Here is an 18,323-nt window from a genome sequence, read left to right as displayed (position 1 = left end):
GCACTGTATCCCTGGGTCTTGTTTGTCAGGCTTCATAAACGACCACGCTGTTTGCTCATTCCTACCTTCTCAACCTAAAAACAATTCGCCGTTCTTCTGGTTTAATACAGGATGCAATTAATGGTTTATTTCAATCAAATTTGTAAGAAGAGGTAGTATCCTTAGGAATTCTGACGCAAATTGGTGCCTGAAGGACACGAGGAGGGCGAAATATTACCACAGCTAAAGCCAACTGTAGGGATTTTGCATATCGAGCTCCGTGCTAGCTGAAGCTACAGGATCCTGCCAGAGATCGGCTTGGCGCTGCATCGGGATGACGCCGTTGCTCTGGTATTCTTTCAAAAACAATTATCTACTGTCTATTGTAATTAATAGCAGGTTCGCATGTAAAGTTGGCTCTATTTCTTGACTTTAAAGCACGGGGGTGTTTTTGCTAACGGTTTACTGATTTAAGTTGTTGACGTTAAGATGTTTGCGGCTTTGTAGCTAACCAGTTGCTTGATACTGGCCTTCCTAAATGTAAACCAGGGGAATGCGATCGGCACATTTAAAAAAAAAAAATCATTTTATCTCATTGTAGGTGCCCCGGCTACATGACTGGATCATCCCTACAACTATAGCAGACCATCCATCCATTAGTCCAGACAGCTGCACAGCCACATCTGGACTCTATCCAAAGGGAGCACAGAGGTCTATCATCTCAAATAACAACAGAATCCAGAAGATCAGTCCAAAACATCCCCGAGGATATGACCATACTGAGCCGACGAGACTAACTGCTCTTGTGGACTGAAGGAATAAAATAATGGCACTGGAATTTTCAGCCTGAAAGAGCAGTTATTGATTATAGGAGCTTATCAGAACCGGTTTGTTCAACTGGAATGAGTCTGTGCAGTTCACTGATTCATGCAAAGGTTCCCAAAACACCTGTAGCTACCTCCTGTCAGTTCCTCAGTGAAGGCTTGAGGAAGTGACTGTTTGCAAAAGGTGGTGGCAACTCCCTGTTTGAAGTCAGCATTACTTTTTCCCCTCCAAATTCACTACTTCAGGCTGCCTAGTTGATAGAAAGTCCTGCAAAAATGACTTCAGAGTGGGGTGAGAAGTCCACGGCAGACCTCATGAGTAGGTACGTCTCCAAGGAAATGGGATACGAGGTTCCCAAGGAGGGTTGGCGTATCTGCTTGGCACATGAGTTCAAGGAGAAGAGAAAACCCTTTCAAGCAAAAGATGTCTCTCTGTCCAACGTACTCGAGCATGTCGGCCTTGGAGTCAGGTTTGGCACTCCCTCTCTGACCTTCACATTAAAGAACATTAAAATAAAGATTGTGTGAGACACAATATCCTCCAAAATACTCACTTAATGCTACATCACATGTTACATTCAGTGCACACTGAGGTTTTTATTCTCTGCTGACACTGCCTGCTTCAGTTTATACCTCCATATGTCATAGCAACCTTTGCTCCTCACTGTTCAACCCACACCATGTTTCCATGGTGTAGTACCTGGGGAAGCATTAGCCTATAGTGTCATATTTCTCAGAGTACACCTGAGAGCAAGTATGAAGTGTAATCCTGACTTGAAAATAGTGATGCTTCCACAAGTTATATCTAATTTCCCACAGGCTCCAGTTATAGGACAGGGTACAACAATAAATCATTGTTTGTTTTCCCAACAACATGCTGACACCTGAGGAGAAAAGTTGCACAATCTGCAGCTTTAGTGGATTACTCTTTCTCCATTACAACCTGTGATGCTTCTTCCTAATATTCCACACACTCCAGTCACAGGAGGGAATGGAACAACACATTGTTTAAATTGGGGCAGGCAAAAAGACATATTTCAGAAAGAGAGAAGTAATAAAACGGTGTTGCATTTAAAACTGATAACCATGATACTGCCCACAATGACTACAGCAGTAAGTGATTTGCTGTCGGAGGTTAAGCATGGATTGATAAGATCTTATCTGTTGCAGTGACTCCAAGCAAATTATTCTGTCTCTTTCAGTGCAGTTAGTTGTCCATGATTTTATTACACCAGAAAGTTGGGCATTAATACAAAGATTTCTCTATAAATGTTATTTTAAAAAATGGGTGCAACTTAAAAACACCCTCCTTGCCTGAAGGAAATGAACAAACATTTGACCCGCCTTCAGCGTAATCTATGATCGCTGATTCTAGGTCAGCTTAAAGTTCAAGATGAAGACTATTTGCTCCTCTCTGACCTCAAAACCTCAGTAGTAGCAGTAAAAGCAAAAAAGATAAGGTTGATAATTTACTCTCCAAAACATGATACGCCTGCTTTTAAAATTTCCTGCAGCATGTTAAATATTTGAATAGGAATTGTTGGCTTGCAGCTGTGCGGAAAAAAATAATAATCCAGCGCAGATCGTAACATCTGTGTTTGTTTTCCCAACAACCTGCTGACATCTGAGATGCAAAGTAATACATTCTGCAGCTCTAGTGGATTGCACTCTCTCTCAGCTGCTGTTTAAATCCTGAGAACGTGGCACAACTGAGGCATCTATAGCTGTTTCAGAGCAAGTCTGGTGTCAGCCATTAGGCCTCCTCCTAGATTTCATTTGTATATAGATCTCTTTAAAACACAGACAAACTCATTAGTAGTGTTTAGAAATATTTACCTCCATCCAAATCACCAATATTTACAGTCTCTCAGTGTAACACCTCCAGTGCAGTGCAATAACACAGATCTTGTAAGTTTGGTATGGATATGTAATACAATAGTTGCACTTCACTTCAAACCACAAATTTGCCTCACTCTTCAGAAAGCTGCTGTAATGTTGCACAAAAGCAAATATTCTGTTCTCTCAGAAAAGCTCTTCCCTTCTTCTCGGAGGAGTTAAAGACAGGGCAACTGGCTGAGCCAGGTACAGCCACACCCTCAGCTCTCTTTCATGTGTGTGAGAGGTGCAGCAGTGAGGGATTAATCTCGTACCAAAAATGTTTGTGGAAGGCTTGAATTCACACACGAGTACTGTGTAGGTAAAGCTGCTCCTATAGCAGGAACAATCTAGAAACACTGTAAACTGGACTTCAGTGTATGGAAAATGTGTTTCTATAGTTGTAAATGAAATGGCAAACAGGTTAGATTCAGGTTTGCAGACTTGGGCTCTAGTCACAGATCCACATAAGAATGAGGACAATAGTTTGCATTCCAGTCGAGCTGCAGAACAACATCCTGACAATAGAGCAACCTGCTGACCTTAAATAGCACGCTTTAACTGATCCTATTCATCTCCTCCTGACTGGAGCTGTATCGGTGGTCCTTTGTTGTTTTTCTGGACCGTGCTTTGCTGTGAAGTTATTGTTTGCACGCTGCACTGTCGTGCACAGCAGTATTGCCGTTTCACAGGATCTGATCTTTCTTACAACAAGCAGAAATCCCTTTGAGGCTCAAACTTAATCAACTACTCTGGTGTGCAAGTATTGTCTTCCCTGTTTTGCCTTTTAAAGATGCACACACTGTAGTGCTGATGAGCTACATTTATGTGAGGTCGCTTTACCAAGGCCTGTTGCAGTCTATTTCCACTTCCTACAAAAAGTTTATGACATATATCATCAGAAAAATGCAGTGAAACATGCCTTTGAGGGAGAAGAACTGGAGTGCAAATGTCATGTTTCTAATAGATGTGACAACTATTTAAGCAGCCGTCTACACTCCAAATTAACCATGAGATGAGATGCATCAGGATCTTTGTGGCTAGAGCATTTACATAAAAGCCTGAGAGGAACCCCTGCTGTACTCGCAACAGAGAAACACTTGTCGAAGCTTGCACAGCTTATTGTGTACTTCACAGACAGTCTGATGCGAGCCACTGCATATAGATCTATCTGAGACCACATAACATAGTGTACACATAAACCCTAACTATTTTTCCCTTGACATCATTGCTGTTTTGGCCAATTCGGAGAGAGAATTATCTGTAAAGATGCCAACAGCACAGTTATGCAAACAGGAAGCAAATAAGCAGCCAGGAATTGCCGCACCTACAAAGAAACCGCTGGTGTAGTGGTTTGTTCGGCAACCTGTCAGCTTGCTGCCATTGCTGTATCTTATGGCCGTTTTCTTTTTGTGCTGGAGACATTTTAATGGCTCCACTTTGCAAGTAGAAACACAAAAAGTAGTTTTTCAATACAAACATGAGCTGAAAGCTGAAGAGTTAAACGTAATGAAGGCTATCAGCTCTGCAGGCAGGTCTGTGATGAACTAATGAACCGTCTTATTAAACAGCAGCTTTATTTGGCATATTAGCAGAAAGTCCTAGCATGTCGTAGATCAGCGTTCACAGCACAAAACTATTCATGACTCTGAACAACTGAGCGTCGGGCGTCAGGCTCTGTGAGCTGCTTGAAACCTGTTGTAATGCAGCCTAATTAATATTTGACACAGAGTGCTGCACCGACACACACACACACACACACACACACACACACACACACACACACACACACACACACACACACACACACACACACACACACACACACACACACACACACACACACACACACACACACACACACACACACACACACACACACACTGGTAACATCACTCAGATAAAGTCGACCTACTGCTTGGGCTGCACTCCCCTCATCGTACAAACGCTTCTTTCATGCAGTTGCACAATTCCCTCTTCTCTTTCTGCCAGTGTGTTTGTGTGTGTGAACCGTCACTGTGGGATCCAGCTTTGACTGAGAGTGCTTCAGGCTTGGAAACCGCTGTAGCTGCATTTAAAAGACTGTGAATAGAGAAAAATGAACAAGGGAGGAGAAAAAGCGTGTTCACTAATTGCACATGTGCCTGGGATGGTAATTTATGAACTGAAATCACCGCATTCCTGATCAATAGCCTTTAACACATGAGCATAGTTAAAATGCATGTTGTCTTTATGACTGAGTGTTTGTTGATGTACTTGCTTGATTTATGCGTTCAGAGACTTCCATTTCTTCCAAGTAATCATCGGACTGTATCAATGTGTCCATCCAGGTATCTAAAATGGTGGTACAAGAAGACCCAGGTGGAAAAGAAGGCTCCATTCATTGATATGTTTCGTGCCCAACCTTTGCGGCAAATATATGGTAAGTTTGGTTGATCTTACAACACAGTGTGCTCAGTTTGTTTAAGCTAAATTAGAAAGGCATATGATGAATATATTATAGTAAATTCACTTATTTTCTGTACTTTTTTGGCACTTTTGGTGTAATTTTGATCAATAATTATGTCTAATCCTGCACAAAAGAATGGAAATAGGATTTAAATGCTTGTGCGATATCTGTTCAGACCTTTGCACTTCCCCGTCATATCACTTTGGATTATGCTAGCGTAGTCACGCCCTCGCTATATCTCTCTGTTGACGCTGTATTGTAATTTACAGGTGCTCCACTTGGCGGTATTGGAGGAGGTACCATCACGAGAGGTTGGAGGGGGGAGTTCTGCAGATGGCAGCTTAACCCTGGGATGTATCACTACAAAACTGTCACAGCCAACCAGGTATAAAATATACAGCTAGGAGGCAGAAATGAATTTCTCAATGAAAGGAAATTTAGTTGGCTTTCTATATTTTGAAATCATGTACAGAAGAGTCCAACAACCCCTCCTACACTTGTCTAAGTCTACATTTGCGAGAAGTAATCATGTCTATCTAAACTAACAAATAAAAACCGAACCAGAAAGCGAGCCACTGCCATAGGATCAGTTTCTGTGAAGTAGGAGTTAAATGCAGAACAGAAACAAACCCTTGCAACACTCAAAAAACTGTAGTTTTTGAATACAGTAATAATGAAGTTTGAATACAGTGTATACATTTATATGGGTGTGTAAGAGGCAGATTCTGCTTAAATAAGTAAATTCACACTCCTCTGCACTCCTTTTCCGTTTCATCATCTGACATGCACATCAGCAAAAGAACAGAACAGTCACTTTATGTTAGCATGTCCTTTTGCTCACTCCTCTGTTTTCTTAGTTTACAGTGTGTTTACGTCGTGGAGGACAAACAGTTTACCAGCAGGTGCTATCGGTGGAGCGTCCACCCACGTTACAAGGCTGGAACTGGGGTTACTGCGGGGAATATGCTTTCTATCATGCCTTGTACCCTCGTGCCTGGACAGTATACCACCTGCCAGGACAGAATGTCACCCTAACCTGCAGACAGGTTTCCCCAGTCATCCCTCACGATTACCAGGTAACTGACATTTTTAAGTTACACAGTATCCCATCTGTTGTTTACAGCTGCAACAGGCTTTGAATATTTTCAGAATAGTTTACATTTTTGAACATGAATAGATGACAGTTTCAGCCATAACATTTTGGTGATTCTGACATCTGACTGTGATGAGTCATGTCTAACCCGTCATCACAACAATCGCTTTAATAACATTGTATATGGCTACAATAGATTATAGATGATACATGTTATTTTATTAAGTAAATCCACCATCTACTTCTCCTTTCTGTCAGGACTCGAGTCTCCCAGTTGCAGTGTTCGTGTGGGACATAGAGAATAAGAATGACTACGCTCTGGATGTCTCCATCATGTTTACTATGGTCAACGGATCAGGACACAAGGACGACAAGAGCGGTGGACACTGGAACGAACCATTCCACCTGGAGAAGGAGGGGGAGGCGGTGTCTGGAGTCTTGCTACATCACTGCACCACGGTGAACCCTTACACCTTGTGCATCGCAGCCCGAGAGCAGGTTTGATTTGAGTTCATGATTCCAACAGAAATGAAGGTTTTTGTGCCAAGTAGCTAAGCTGGGTAGGGAATAAACACAGGGTTGGTAACAATAGCCTTTGTTATCTGGAAGTAGCTCTCGAATCATAAACTGGTTGTGAAATCTGGCCAGTTGATAGGCATTAGGTTGTAGATTTACAAACAGAGTGTGTTTGTGTGCATGTTTTACCAGCCTGACAGGGAGGTCAGTCACCAGACAGCGTTCAGTCCAAAGGGAACCTGCAGCAGTCTGTGGAGTGACCTGATCACTGACGGACGGCTGGACTCTCCTACAGGTCAGTGTTTGAAAACAGCTGTAGAAAGATGAAGCACATGTTTGAAGCTGCTTGTTTGCACAACCAAAAGTCCCTCTTTGGGCACTGAATAAACCTCACAAACTCACCTCTGTGTATCCCAGTTAGATCTGCAAAAGGTTTTTTCCCACAAAACTAATCCCTCGCTACTTTAACCCTTTACGCTTCAGTGCGTCGTAAGTGTACCGCCGGCGGTACACCTACTAATTTGCATAGGGATTTCAAGAATGTCCGACGGCTGCAAACCCGATTATACAAACACTATACGCCGATGGAAAGCTTAGATTCTCATGAATCCGCCGGTATAAACCACTTTCAGATGTGATTACCACAGCGGGTGAGAAAAACACATTTGTCCGACAAAAACAAATATTCATCCATCCGTTCTCTATACACGGCTTCAACATACACAGCGCGACTCACATTTCCGGGTTCATTATTACACAGAAAAAAGATTCCACAAAAAACGGCCATAATCCAACCTTTTACATCCAGACAACACAAGCCAGTAAACTATTTTGTCCAAAACATGTCCTGAAGTCGGTATAAAATCCACGAATCGGTCGTTTTCAGGGAAATGCACCTCGCGATGTGCGTCCAATATTCCCTGTATTTTTCGTAATTTTTTTTATTTAAAAATTGAATATTAGCGATTTTTTTGTACTGAAAACGGCTAGAATTGACTGAAGCTTAAAGGGTTAAAATGGCTTAGATGTAACTCTACACCACTGATTCCTTAGAATGTGCAGATCCACATCGTCCCCTCCCCACTCACTCTTTTAAAAAATTAATAGAATGAAAGAAATATAGTATAGCAATACATCACTTGAGCAAGAAAGTATGAGCAGGTCTCATAAATCACTCTTATAAATGAAATTAACTATATTAACTTTTTCAAAATTGGTGACAAAGATCCCAAGAGAATGAGATGTACTGTAAAACAAGTTAAAATCTTGACAGAATTTGAAAATGGTCAATCAGTGAATTAAAATTATTGCTGTTAGAAGAAGCCCCCTGATATTAGTGGTGTGCGATACTGCAAGATTTAGAATCACTCTGATACCAAGTAAATACAGGGCCAGTATCATGTCTTTCCTCATTTCTGTCTCCACATTTTCTGTCATGTCTCTGCTGTTGTCTCCTATAATCAGGCATAGAATGACCACTAAATGTTTGTAGAGGGTGCACTTATTGAAATATTTAATTTGTGGCTTGAAAAGTCTACCTGAGTCTTTGGGTTCGCAAATAGGGACACACTTGGCAACATTTTCTGTTCTTCGAGGTCCAACAACTACAGTGTTTTCAGTTAATGTATTGGTTTTCTGTTCCTTATTGTGTTAAACAATAAAAGTAATGGAGATGCCATATAATTGTGCCCGTTTTAGCTTCTCTCAGTGAATTCCTATCCCCTCTATAGGATCCAGTCCGCCCACGCCTAAAGGAGAGAAGGTGGGAGCAGCATTAGCTGTTGGCTGCTCTGTGCCGGCTCAGAGTCGTAACACTCTGGAGTTCTGCCTGGCCTGGGACATGCCCAAAATCACCTTTGGCTCTAGGGAGAGGGAACACATCAGGTACATCAAACACAAAAGAAATACCCATACAGGATGTTGCTTTGTGAAAGGTGGAAATTCCTCTAAACCCTTCAATTTTAAACAGTTTTAATACTTGGGGTCATACAAGGTAATGTTAAATTTAAGCATTACACAGCTCATGTAAAAAAAAAAAAAAAAATAGAAGCTCAGAGTTATCTTCCCCTGAGGTGTACAGAATATGGAGCAGCACTGCTTGTATCGTTGTTGGTTGCACTTCAGCACCGTCACATGCAGGTGTTGTTTCCCTCAGCTTTGTTTGCCCTTATTGTACTCAGGTTGCAGAGCAAGAAAACCACTCTGGTGTTGCCTTTTTTTTGCTGTGGTTTAGAGAGGCTTCGAGTTCACCTCAGTTTCAGATCAGTTTTTGCAGCTTAAGAATGTTCTCATACGGATCATTTTTAATAACTAAGGCAGAAAAAGCATCTAGGAAAGCAAAAAATGCTTTGCTGACTTGTGGTAACCAGACGAATACACTTTCAATGTGTGTCCTGTTTCACAGCTTCAGGAAAACTGACACAACCAGAATTATCCCTGAGCAACTCTTTGCTGTTCTGTAACCTAACCTGACTCTGCCTTCATTGTTAAATTATTCAAGATATGTTTCTTCTTTTTGCTGATGAGCATGAAGCATTTTTGTGCCTTAGCAGTTTGTGGCTTTTCTGTTTGCAGGAGATACGCTCGTTACTTTGGGACCAAAGGGGATGCTTCCCCCTCACTCAGCCACTACGCCCTGACACACTACAAGCAATGGGAGAGCAGCATTGAGGAGTGGCAAAAACCCATTCTGCAGGACAGGTAGTTCACAACTCAACATTCAAATGAGCACTTTTATGGACTAAACCGCACAGAGTTTCACTTGTTAATTATAGAAGACTTCGTACATGTACTTGCCCTCTCTGCATACGACTGTTCACCTCGGCAGTAGAGCAACAATTTTACTTTCGTTTTCTTTGTGTGTCCCAGTTCTCTCCCGTCCTGGTACAAGTCGGCCCTGTTTAACGAGCTGTACTTTGTGGCGGACGGAGGGACAGTGTGGACGGAGCTGTCGGAGGATGCTGATGTCAGTGGCGGCGTGCGCAGCGAGAACGGGGGTCTGCCAGCTCAGCCTACTGTCGTCAAGGAGTACGGCCGCTTTGCTTATCTAGAAGGTAGATTAAAAAAAAAAAAAAAAAAAAGGTGTTCTTTTGTATTTATTGCTTTTTAAACAAAAATGTATACCCTCATTAACTGAAGCTCACAGCTAATTAAAAATGTAACATATCTTACATAAAAGTGAGCTGTAGTTAATGTCCAAAAAGCTTGACATCCATCCATACTCTCCTTAATCCTCATTAGGGTCATGGGGGGCTGGAGTCTATCCCAGCTGACTTAGGGTGAAGGCAGGCAAACAAGTGTGACGTGTACATAGTAAAAATTAAAAAAAAAAAAAACAGAGAAATACTTATGTCAAATAACAGACTGATAACCCACATTTCTTGTCGTCCAGGTCAGGAGTACAGAATGTACAACACCTATGACGTGCACTTCTATGCGTCCTTTGCACTCATCATGCTGTGGCCCAAACTTGCCTTGAGTGTGCAATATGATATCGGTGAGTGAACTCTTTACTTTTTATCAGTTAACTCAGCATATGTGTTTAATAAGGAGCCATACCAGGCACAGATTTTACAGCATTAATCTCCTCTCAGCTGGCAGCGTGGTTCAGCAGGACCCAACAGAGAGGCTGCATCTGATGAGTGGGCGGTATTCTCCCGTCAAGTCCAAAAATGTGGTGCCTCACGACATCGGAGACCCAGGTAGGTGAATGGCAGTCTCTGAGGAGTAGAAAGAAAATGACTATTCATTTCATATAAAGAAACCATACCAAAGTTGTTATTTTTTTTCTACATTTATTTCCTACAAAACATCTATACGCCAGGACTCTTACTGGTTTTCTAATTTATCTGCTACGTTGTGATTGAGTTACCACCTTCCAGACAGTCAAATGTTCTGTGATGAATGAAGAACATCTTTCAAATCTTTATTTCCATGTCATGATTTGCCTCTCTGTAGATGACGAGCCTTGGCAGAGGGTGAATGCCTACCTTATCCACGACACTGCAGACTGGAAGGACCTGAACCTGAAGTTTGTCCTACAGGTGTACAGGGACTTTCATCTCACCCAGGACAACCAGTACCTGCAGGACATGTGGCCCGTCTGCCAGGTATAACAGATGAAATAGTCCTAATTATACTGACTGAGAGAATTATTTAATGTTATTTGTAGAACTAACACAAAACTGGAGTATATTACAGGTGTCGGTGTCTTGCTCTGAATTTTTTGCCCACTTAGTTAGTGTTGCTCTGGTTGATCTGTTAGGCAGTGATGGAGTCTGAATTAAAGTTTGACCTGGATGGAGATGGCCTGATAGAGAACTCTGGATATGCTGACCAGACTTATGATGGCTGGACAGTGACTGGACCAAGGTAAGAGTTTGACAAATGGATGGGAAAACAGTTCAGCTTTCTATATCAGCCTAGAAAATATACATCTTTTTTTTTTTTTTAGATTAGTCCTTCAACTGTCACTTTTCTCCAAGTTACTGGCCTCTCCTTTATTTTCCTTAAAATGAACTGAGCCCACAGTTATGCTGTGTTATTCAGCTTTGCAACTAAGTCCATGACACTGATGTGAACAGATGCTCATCACAGCCTTGAGGTAAACAATTAGGTCCAATAAACCACAGCAGAAGGAAAATATTGGACAACCACATGTAATGACTGAAACATGACATTTCTGTTGACTCCATCCAGCTGTTTTCATACCAGTTATGCAAGATTAATTATAAGTCCTGAACTACTTGGGCACTTATCAGAAAAAGAGGCCACAGAATTGTAATTTAATTTACAACTTAAAAGTCTGAACTAGATGGCTAGGGGAAGGGAGAGAAGGAAGGAAATGGAAACAGATTTGTTTATAGCTGCAGTGCTTCTCTAAATGTGAGTCAAGGACCTGACTCCTCAGCAAAGGCTTTGGCTTCCAAACTAACAGTTCCTGTTTACAGCTTCATCTTGCTGATCCGTCTTTTCAACTTATAAAGAGACACCGAGGACTCACAGTGGGGGGGGAGAAAAAAACAAAAAAAAACAAACACTACACAGACAATGGAAAGTAACATTAGTACGGGGGTTTAAATACTGGCTTCACTGACAACACTTGATTTTACTAATCTTTGTTTATTTTGTGCAGTTCAATTGAACTTGTGGTTGGTAGAAGGGTTAAGAGACATATCTATTTAAAAAAAAAAAAATAGCGCACTATTTATCAAAGCCAGAAACTGTAAACAGATGAAATCATCCGTTTTTTTTTTTTACTTCGGTCTTTAAACAAAATTTTGTTGGGAAATCTAAACTCAAAATGATCAAAAACATTTCAGTCTACATGGCAAAGCAACGGAAACACAAAATACATATACCAAGATATCTATGTGGAGTTACCATTTTACCCCACGATTAGTAACATCCATGTTCACTTGGAGAAATGTTGTACATGTTGACTGCAGTTTTTTGACAAGTTTTTTAAAATAAATAATCATTAGAATTCTAATTTTGATTCATGGCATTACAGCTTGGTCATATAGCACCAAGACGTCTGTGTCCCAATCAAAACACACCACTTGCTGAATATCTGCTTATCAATAGGCACTACAATGTACCAGTGTTCCCTAAACGCACCACATTGCTGGCTGTGGTAGCAGCAGTGCTCAGATAGGTGTGGGACCAAAAGTGACCCTGAAAACAGTAAATTAGAGCGTTCTAATGTCAGAAGTATCCAAGGTGAAACTGAGTGTTTCTTTTCTACATGCGTCGTCTATGAGCTGAATAAACTACACATGTAGATGTGCTCTGCATTTCCATCACATTTTAAGTATCAACACCACAGTAGATAGTGTTCATGTAATGGTGTGAAGCTAAAATCATTCTTGTGATTCGTGTTCATTTAATGTTGTGGCCATGCTTCTGCCTTAGACATTGCAAGTGAATTAATTGCCATTTTCCTTCATGGTTCAGTAACTTCCTGGCTCTACCTGAACTGATCATCAGGTGTATCTGAGTCGAACTTCCCCTTGTGTGCCTCCTCTTCCCTCATTTTCTTTTTAAATAACCAAACACAGTCCACTTCACCTTTTTAAACACACATCAACTAAACAGCTTGTTTGACACACTTGAAAGAGACAGACCGACAGAACCACTGGAGTTATAAAAGAACTACTTTCCACCACCGTGGTTAACACAGTAGCCACAGATACAGCTTACTGATCATCATGCACTCACAATGCCACCAGTAGAAACTTCAACTTCAAATGTGACCATTTTGTTTACAGTCTGGAGTGCTGCAACAAGTTGTATTGTCATCTGGGAGAGAAGTATTGCTAGTAAACATATTTTCACTAGTGTGGACATTTTGCCTTGTATTTTGCAGTGCATACTGTGGTGGGCTGTGGCTGGCGTCCCTGTGTGTGATGTGTAAAATGGCCAGACTGGTGAACAGCGAGGAGTCATACCAGCGTTACAGAGACCTCTTGGACAGAGGCAGTGCTGCTTTTGACAAACTGCTGTGGAACGGCAAGTTCAAACATTATTTTTTCATATTGTGTTGAATATGGAAAGTGAACACTCACTTGCACTCAGTCCTGGTTTAAGAAGAGAGGAATTGTGTATTTTATTCAGTGACAGTGATAGAATAAACTCAACTCCCATGTACGGACTGAAAACGGTAAGATGAAAAAAAGCTTGAAGCCCAGCTAAGTTTGCAGTTTTTAATAGTGGTAGATATGTATCAACTAATATAGTAACCTACAAGAGTGACTCTTTCTGTTTAGGCAAATACTACAACTATGACAGCAGTGGGAGAGACCTTTCCAACAGTGTCATGTCTGACCAATGTGCTGGCCACTGGTTCCTCAGAGCATCTGGGCTGGGAGATGGAGAATACCAGGTAACTTAAACATTTTAGGGAATAAAACTACATGTCCACTGGATCTTTTTTCCCCTCACATGTTAACACATGGCATCCGAAAATTGCCCGCTTGGTTGGCAGGTCACTAGCAGGCCACTACATAGTCACATGACAGCGCTTTCAGCTTGAGTCTGGCAGATGCTTTGGACCAACATGGCGCTCAGCTGCAAAATTTCTCTTACTTCGAAAACACTTGAGTGAAAAGTACTTCTGAAAGCATTTGAGGCGAGAAATAAGCTGTGCAGTTGCTGAATCGGTCTTCATTTCAGCTCAACGACGGCAAGTTTAGATGTTTGACAAAGGTTTCGCAATGCGTTGGACCTCCGCATCAAATTTGCATGAAGTAGAAATCAAGTCTACTGACCTCTGGGATTCGGGAAATTGACGTAGCCAGTGGACACGTACCATTAGTCCTAAAAACCTTAGAGTTCTCGCCTAGCCGCGCTAGACCCAGCTCTTAAGACACAAGGGTCTAGGAACGCTCGACAGGGAGGGAGGCGGGCTAAAAGGTTGTCTTTCAAATCCCTCTGCAGCAATTGGGTAGGTATACAACCAATCAGCGCAACGAACAGGCTGATGTAGTTCCTAGAGCGCCGGATTGTGGCTAAGTCCCATTAGCTTCCCAACCAGCGGAGCCAACTGGTATATTAAGGATTTGCCATATCCTGTCGGCATAAGTCCAAATACGTCTCTCTTCTCAATGAAACACTTCAGTGCCGTCCTTTGTTTATCTTTCAAGTTGAATTTTAGCTTCAAATCTTTAAGGGCTGTGGCCAAAGCCGAGTCGAAAGATAACTGTTTATTGTGCGCCGGTTGTTTCTGTCAGAATCGTCACGCCTCTGTCGTCACTTAGTTACGCCCGCCTTCTGACTCTACACTTCATGGTGAGTCATCGGCCAGTTTTAGGAGAATCCAACCTCGAGCCTTATGGAGGGTAACTAGACCCACCCTGGCAGAGATTTAAATTCGTTGCCGTGGGTTGTCTAGCACGGCGAGGCTATTAGAGTTCTGTTTTTTGGACAAAATTCCTGAAAAACGAGAAGAAAAATTCTAAATGTAAAATTCCAGTTGACCTTTAATAGATGGTGAAGTTGAGTCCATATTGGGTTTTATGGCATGGACTCAGAATTTTCAGATTTTTTTTTTTTTTGGGTTCTGCTGGAATATCTTTACAACTGTACATGGCTCTCAGTGTGAAATACTCAGTTTGAGCTCCCTCCTCTTTAAGACCCATCTCTGATCGGTCAGCTGACTCGACAAAAGCGATGCAATATTGGTTCGTACAGTAACTCCAGATCTATGCGTAAAATCAGACACCTAGTTCTAACAGAAGCAGCTCTAGTGATCTCAGATTTGCCTGAAACTAACCACAGCATAAAATATGGATATTTATAAATATATTTGTGAATTTTTTGCATGATGGATTAAGTACATAAAAAAAAAAAAAAAAAAATCCTCGACCCACTTTCAGTGCATTTTTTGATGCATTGACACTATCTGAGGATATAAGCATAAAAGCCTAGAATCATTTTTACTCTAATTATTCATCATGTTATTGATTGAAAATCTGAAATGTTGGACAAGTAGATCAATAGTGTCTGTCTATGGATAAGTTGGAACACGAAAAAAATAAAACCAAAATAGTTCTCCAAATAAAACAATTCTTTTTTTTTTTTTTTAAACTATGGAATATTATTTTCAGTTTCCCCCCCATAGTGTTTCAAGCAGATAGTTTAGGCAGAAGGCCCATGATGATTTGAGACTGAATATCCCAGCTGCTCATGCTTTGCTTTAGGGAGAACCACGCTAATCATTAGGCAGACATTTTGCAAATGTGTTACATTGTGAGATAGATTAGTAACAGAGCACGAGTAGAACTTTAACTGATGCATTTAGGAGCTCTGTTTACTGTGACAGAATAATTCTCTGTGGCATGGACTTTGCACATTGTGTGTTTACAGACATTACTCACACACACACACACACACACACACACACACACACACACACACACACACACACACACACACACACACACACACACACACACACACACACACACACACACACACACACACACACACACACACACACACACACACACACACACACACACACACACACGGAAAAACCCAAACGCATACAATGAGTTCTTGAAGTTGTTAGTAATGTTTGGGAATCTAAAAATTTACTGTGGCCAATAGTGATTTTTTTTTTAAAAAACATAAACCCAAGACAAACTGTTGTGTCTGTCAGGTAAACTCACGTGTTCTCACGGTTTTTAAAATGTGACAATTGACTGCAAAGTTCATATGACTTCAACCAAGCTATGCCAATCTCTATTGAATGATACTGTTCTGTCCAAGATACTTACTGAGCAGGACATATTGCAGCAATATAATGATTTTACTTAATTACTAGAAAGTTACATTTCTGCAGATGAAGACATAATTTTGCCATTGATGGACATATCAAATATGTAAATGCTTCTTTATACACATACAGCATAGCAAAACTTATATTTTCCATTTGCATGCAGTACATTACTTTTGGTTTAAGGTGTATGACTTAACATCTTCTTCTACCAAGCTCCAGAATGCACAAATACAGTAAAGACTTATCAGATTAGGATACAACAACAAAATCTTGTGGTCTCAGCATTACTTCCTGTCTCCCTCCAGGCTTTTCCCAAAGAGAAGATCCAGACCGCACTAAAATCTATCTTTGACTTGAACGTAATGAGCTTTGCTGGTGGTCAGATGGGGGCAGTTAATGGCATGCGCCCCGAAGGAGTGCCCGACCGCTCCAGTGTCCAGTCAGATGAGGTCTGGATCGGAGTAGTGTACGGACTGGCAGCCACTATGATCTATGAGGTAAATACGCGTGTGTCTGTGAATGTCTACTTTACATTCAGGGTGTGAAACTATCAGCGTATGCTCCTCACATTTGGCTTTAACTGCAATGTTGGACATGCTGGGCTGTGTGGGAAAATGTTTCATCAAATTTCAAGCAAAAATACCAAATATTTTCTAAGTTCAGCTCATGTCGTATTACTATTATTATTTTGTCTTATTGGATAGTCTATGAAATATCTTGACGTTTTAGAATGTTGGTTAACAAAAAGCAGATATCAAGATATCCATTTGGGCTTCTTCGAGTTTTTTTTTTTTTACATTAAAAAGCTGTATTTCTGTAAAAAACAAACTATTTTGTTCTGTCATACATGCAGTTGATGAACTACTCAGTTGTTGGACTGTTAAATACTTGCTAGAGTCATGTAGCAGTCTCCTGATTCTTGCATCCCGAATCAATTGTTCCACTTAATTCTGAGCAAGAAAGTCTTTAAGCCTATTTACCAAGTTACTCACTAAACAGTGAAGATGTTTGTTTACGGACACTGCCCTAAAATGAACTGCATAATAACTGATGTGTGTTTTTGTATGACTAGTTGTGCCAACATTGGACATTAAGGGTAATGCAGTCTATTTTTTTCCTCAGGGTATGCGGGAGGAGGGTATGCGCTCAGCAGAGGGCTGTTACCGGACTGCATGGGAGAGGCTGGGTATGGCTTTCCAGACTCCTGAAGCCTACTGTGAGAAAGGCATCTTTCGCTCTCTCGCGTACATGAGGCCTCTGACTGTTTGGGCCATGCAGCTCGCCCTCAACACTTCACAGAAGAGTCAGACCCCATCAGCTCAAACTGGAGACATAGACAGCTAGGACCTGAGTGATTAGATGGTGTGAAATGAGAAATACAGCGAGTTCTGCCGAAAGTCACCTTCGAGATCTCCTGCAGCCACCAATCTCATCTGAACTGACACCCTGCAGAGCTCTCTTTGACTGGTTGTGGACCTTGAATTTAACTGAATACAGCTCATTTTGCTCCAGACGGTTTGTCATTTGAGGCTTGGGATCAGAAAGGTAGTTTATGCTTGACAAAGTCAGTAGCTATGACGTAGCGGTTGAATTTTTAGATGACATTTTTTTGTGAGAGTACGAATCGGCTCGCTGTTTACGGTGTTAGTCAGGCAGTTTCAAAATCATAATCTGCGTATATCGCTAATTAAAAATTGATCTTATGTTCCAGTAAATATGATCTGTTTGGACACGTGCACACACACATGGAAACACTACATTTTACAATGTACAATCATGCCAATAATAATCCTTGCATACTTGTGAACATGAAGATTTTTTTTTCTCCATTTAAATTTGAATGCTGTACAAAGTGATATGTGATGAATGATACTGAAAATTATGTTGGAAAGAAATATTTTTCCCCTTTTTAAAAAAAAAAAAAAAAATAGGCATTTAGTGCCTTTTTGCATGTTGGCATAAATCTACAGTATACAAGTGTAGCAGCAACATTTACTGTTTTATAAAACCCAACATTCATGACAATCATGCTGAATAAATGACAGTATAAGACACATTGTTGTGTTGTTAAATTAAATGCATGTGGAAACCATTTATGTAGTTATGATGTTGTGGCATTAGTTTTAAAATCTCGAAGATTGTTGTGACAAAATTTATTCAAAACTTCCAGGCTACAGGAGTAACAGCTCATGCAGGTTAAAATTACTCATTACGATACAGTCTTCAGACACTAAACAGCAGCATCCTGTGAGCTCTCATGCAGCACCTGAAACTAAAAGTACAGAGCATCCTGTGTTAAGCTTGTTT

The 18,323-nt window shown here is 41.0% G+C and overlaps 1 protein-coding gene across 1 annotated transcript; it reads left to right on the top strand.

Moving 5' to 3' along the window:
- Nucleotides 1-186: 186 nt before the first annotated feature.
- gba2 (glucosidase, beta (bile acid) 2) lies at nucleotides 187-18,070 on the top strand. The gene is made up of 18 exons (XM_022200746.2): nucleotides 187-330; nucleotides 581-1,273; nucleotides 5,009-5,100; nucleotides 5,397-5,512; nucleotides 5,985-6,203; nucleotides 6,479-6,718; nucleotides 6,929-7,031; nucleotides 8,467-8,620; nucleotides 9,311-9,436; nucleotides 9,605-9,789; nucleotides 10,128-10,232; nucleotides 10,330-10,437; nucleotides 10,694-10,845; nucleotides 11,001-11,107; nucleotides 13,104-13,246; nucleotides 13,504-13,619; nucleotides 16,322-16,513; nucleotides 17,139-18,070. Exons 2-18 carry the CDS (start codon nucleotides 1,080-1,082, stop codon nucleotides 17,358-17,360), a joined length of 2,574 nt encoding a protein of 857 aa, XP_022056438.1. The 5' UTR covers nucleotides 187-330; nucleotides 581-1,079; the 3' UTR covers nucleotides 17,361-18,070.
- The last annotated feature ends 253 nt before the right edge of the window (nucleotides 18,071-18,323 follow it).

This window comes from Acanthochromis polyacanthus, chromosome 23 (genome assembly GCF_021347895.1).
Source record: "Acanthochromis polyacanthus isolate Apoly-LR-REF ecotype Palm Island chromosome 23, KAUST_Apoly_ChrSc, whole genome shotgun sequence".
Classification (NCBI taxonomy): Eukaryota; Metazoa; Chordata; class Actinopteri; family Pomacentridae; genus Acanthochromis; species Acanthochromis polyacanthus.
Note: the sequence above shows the minus strand (reverse complement) of the source record. Positions and strands in the feature narration are given on the sequence as shown.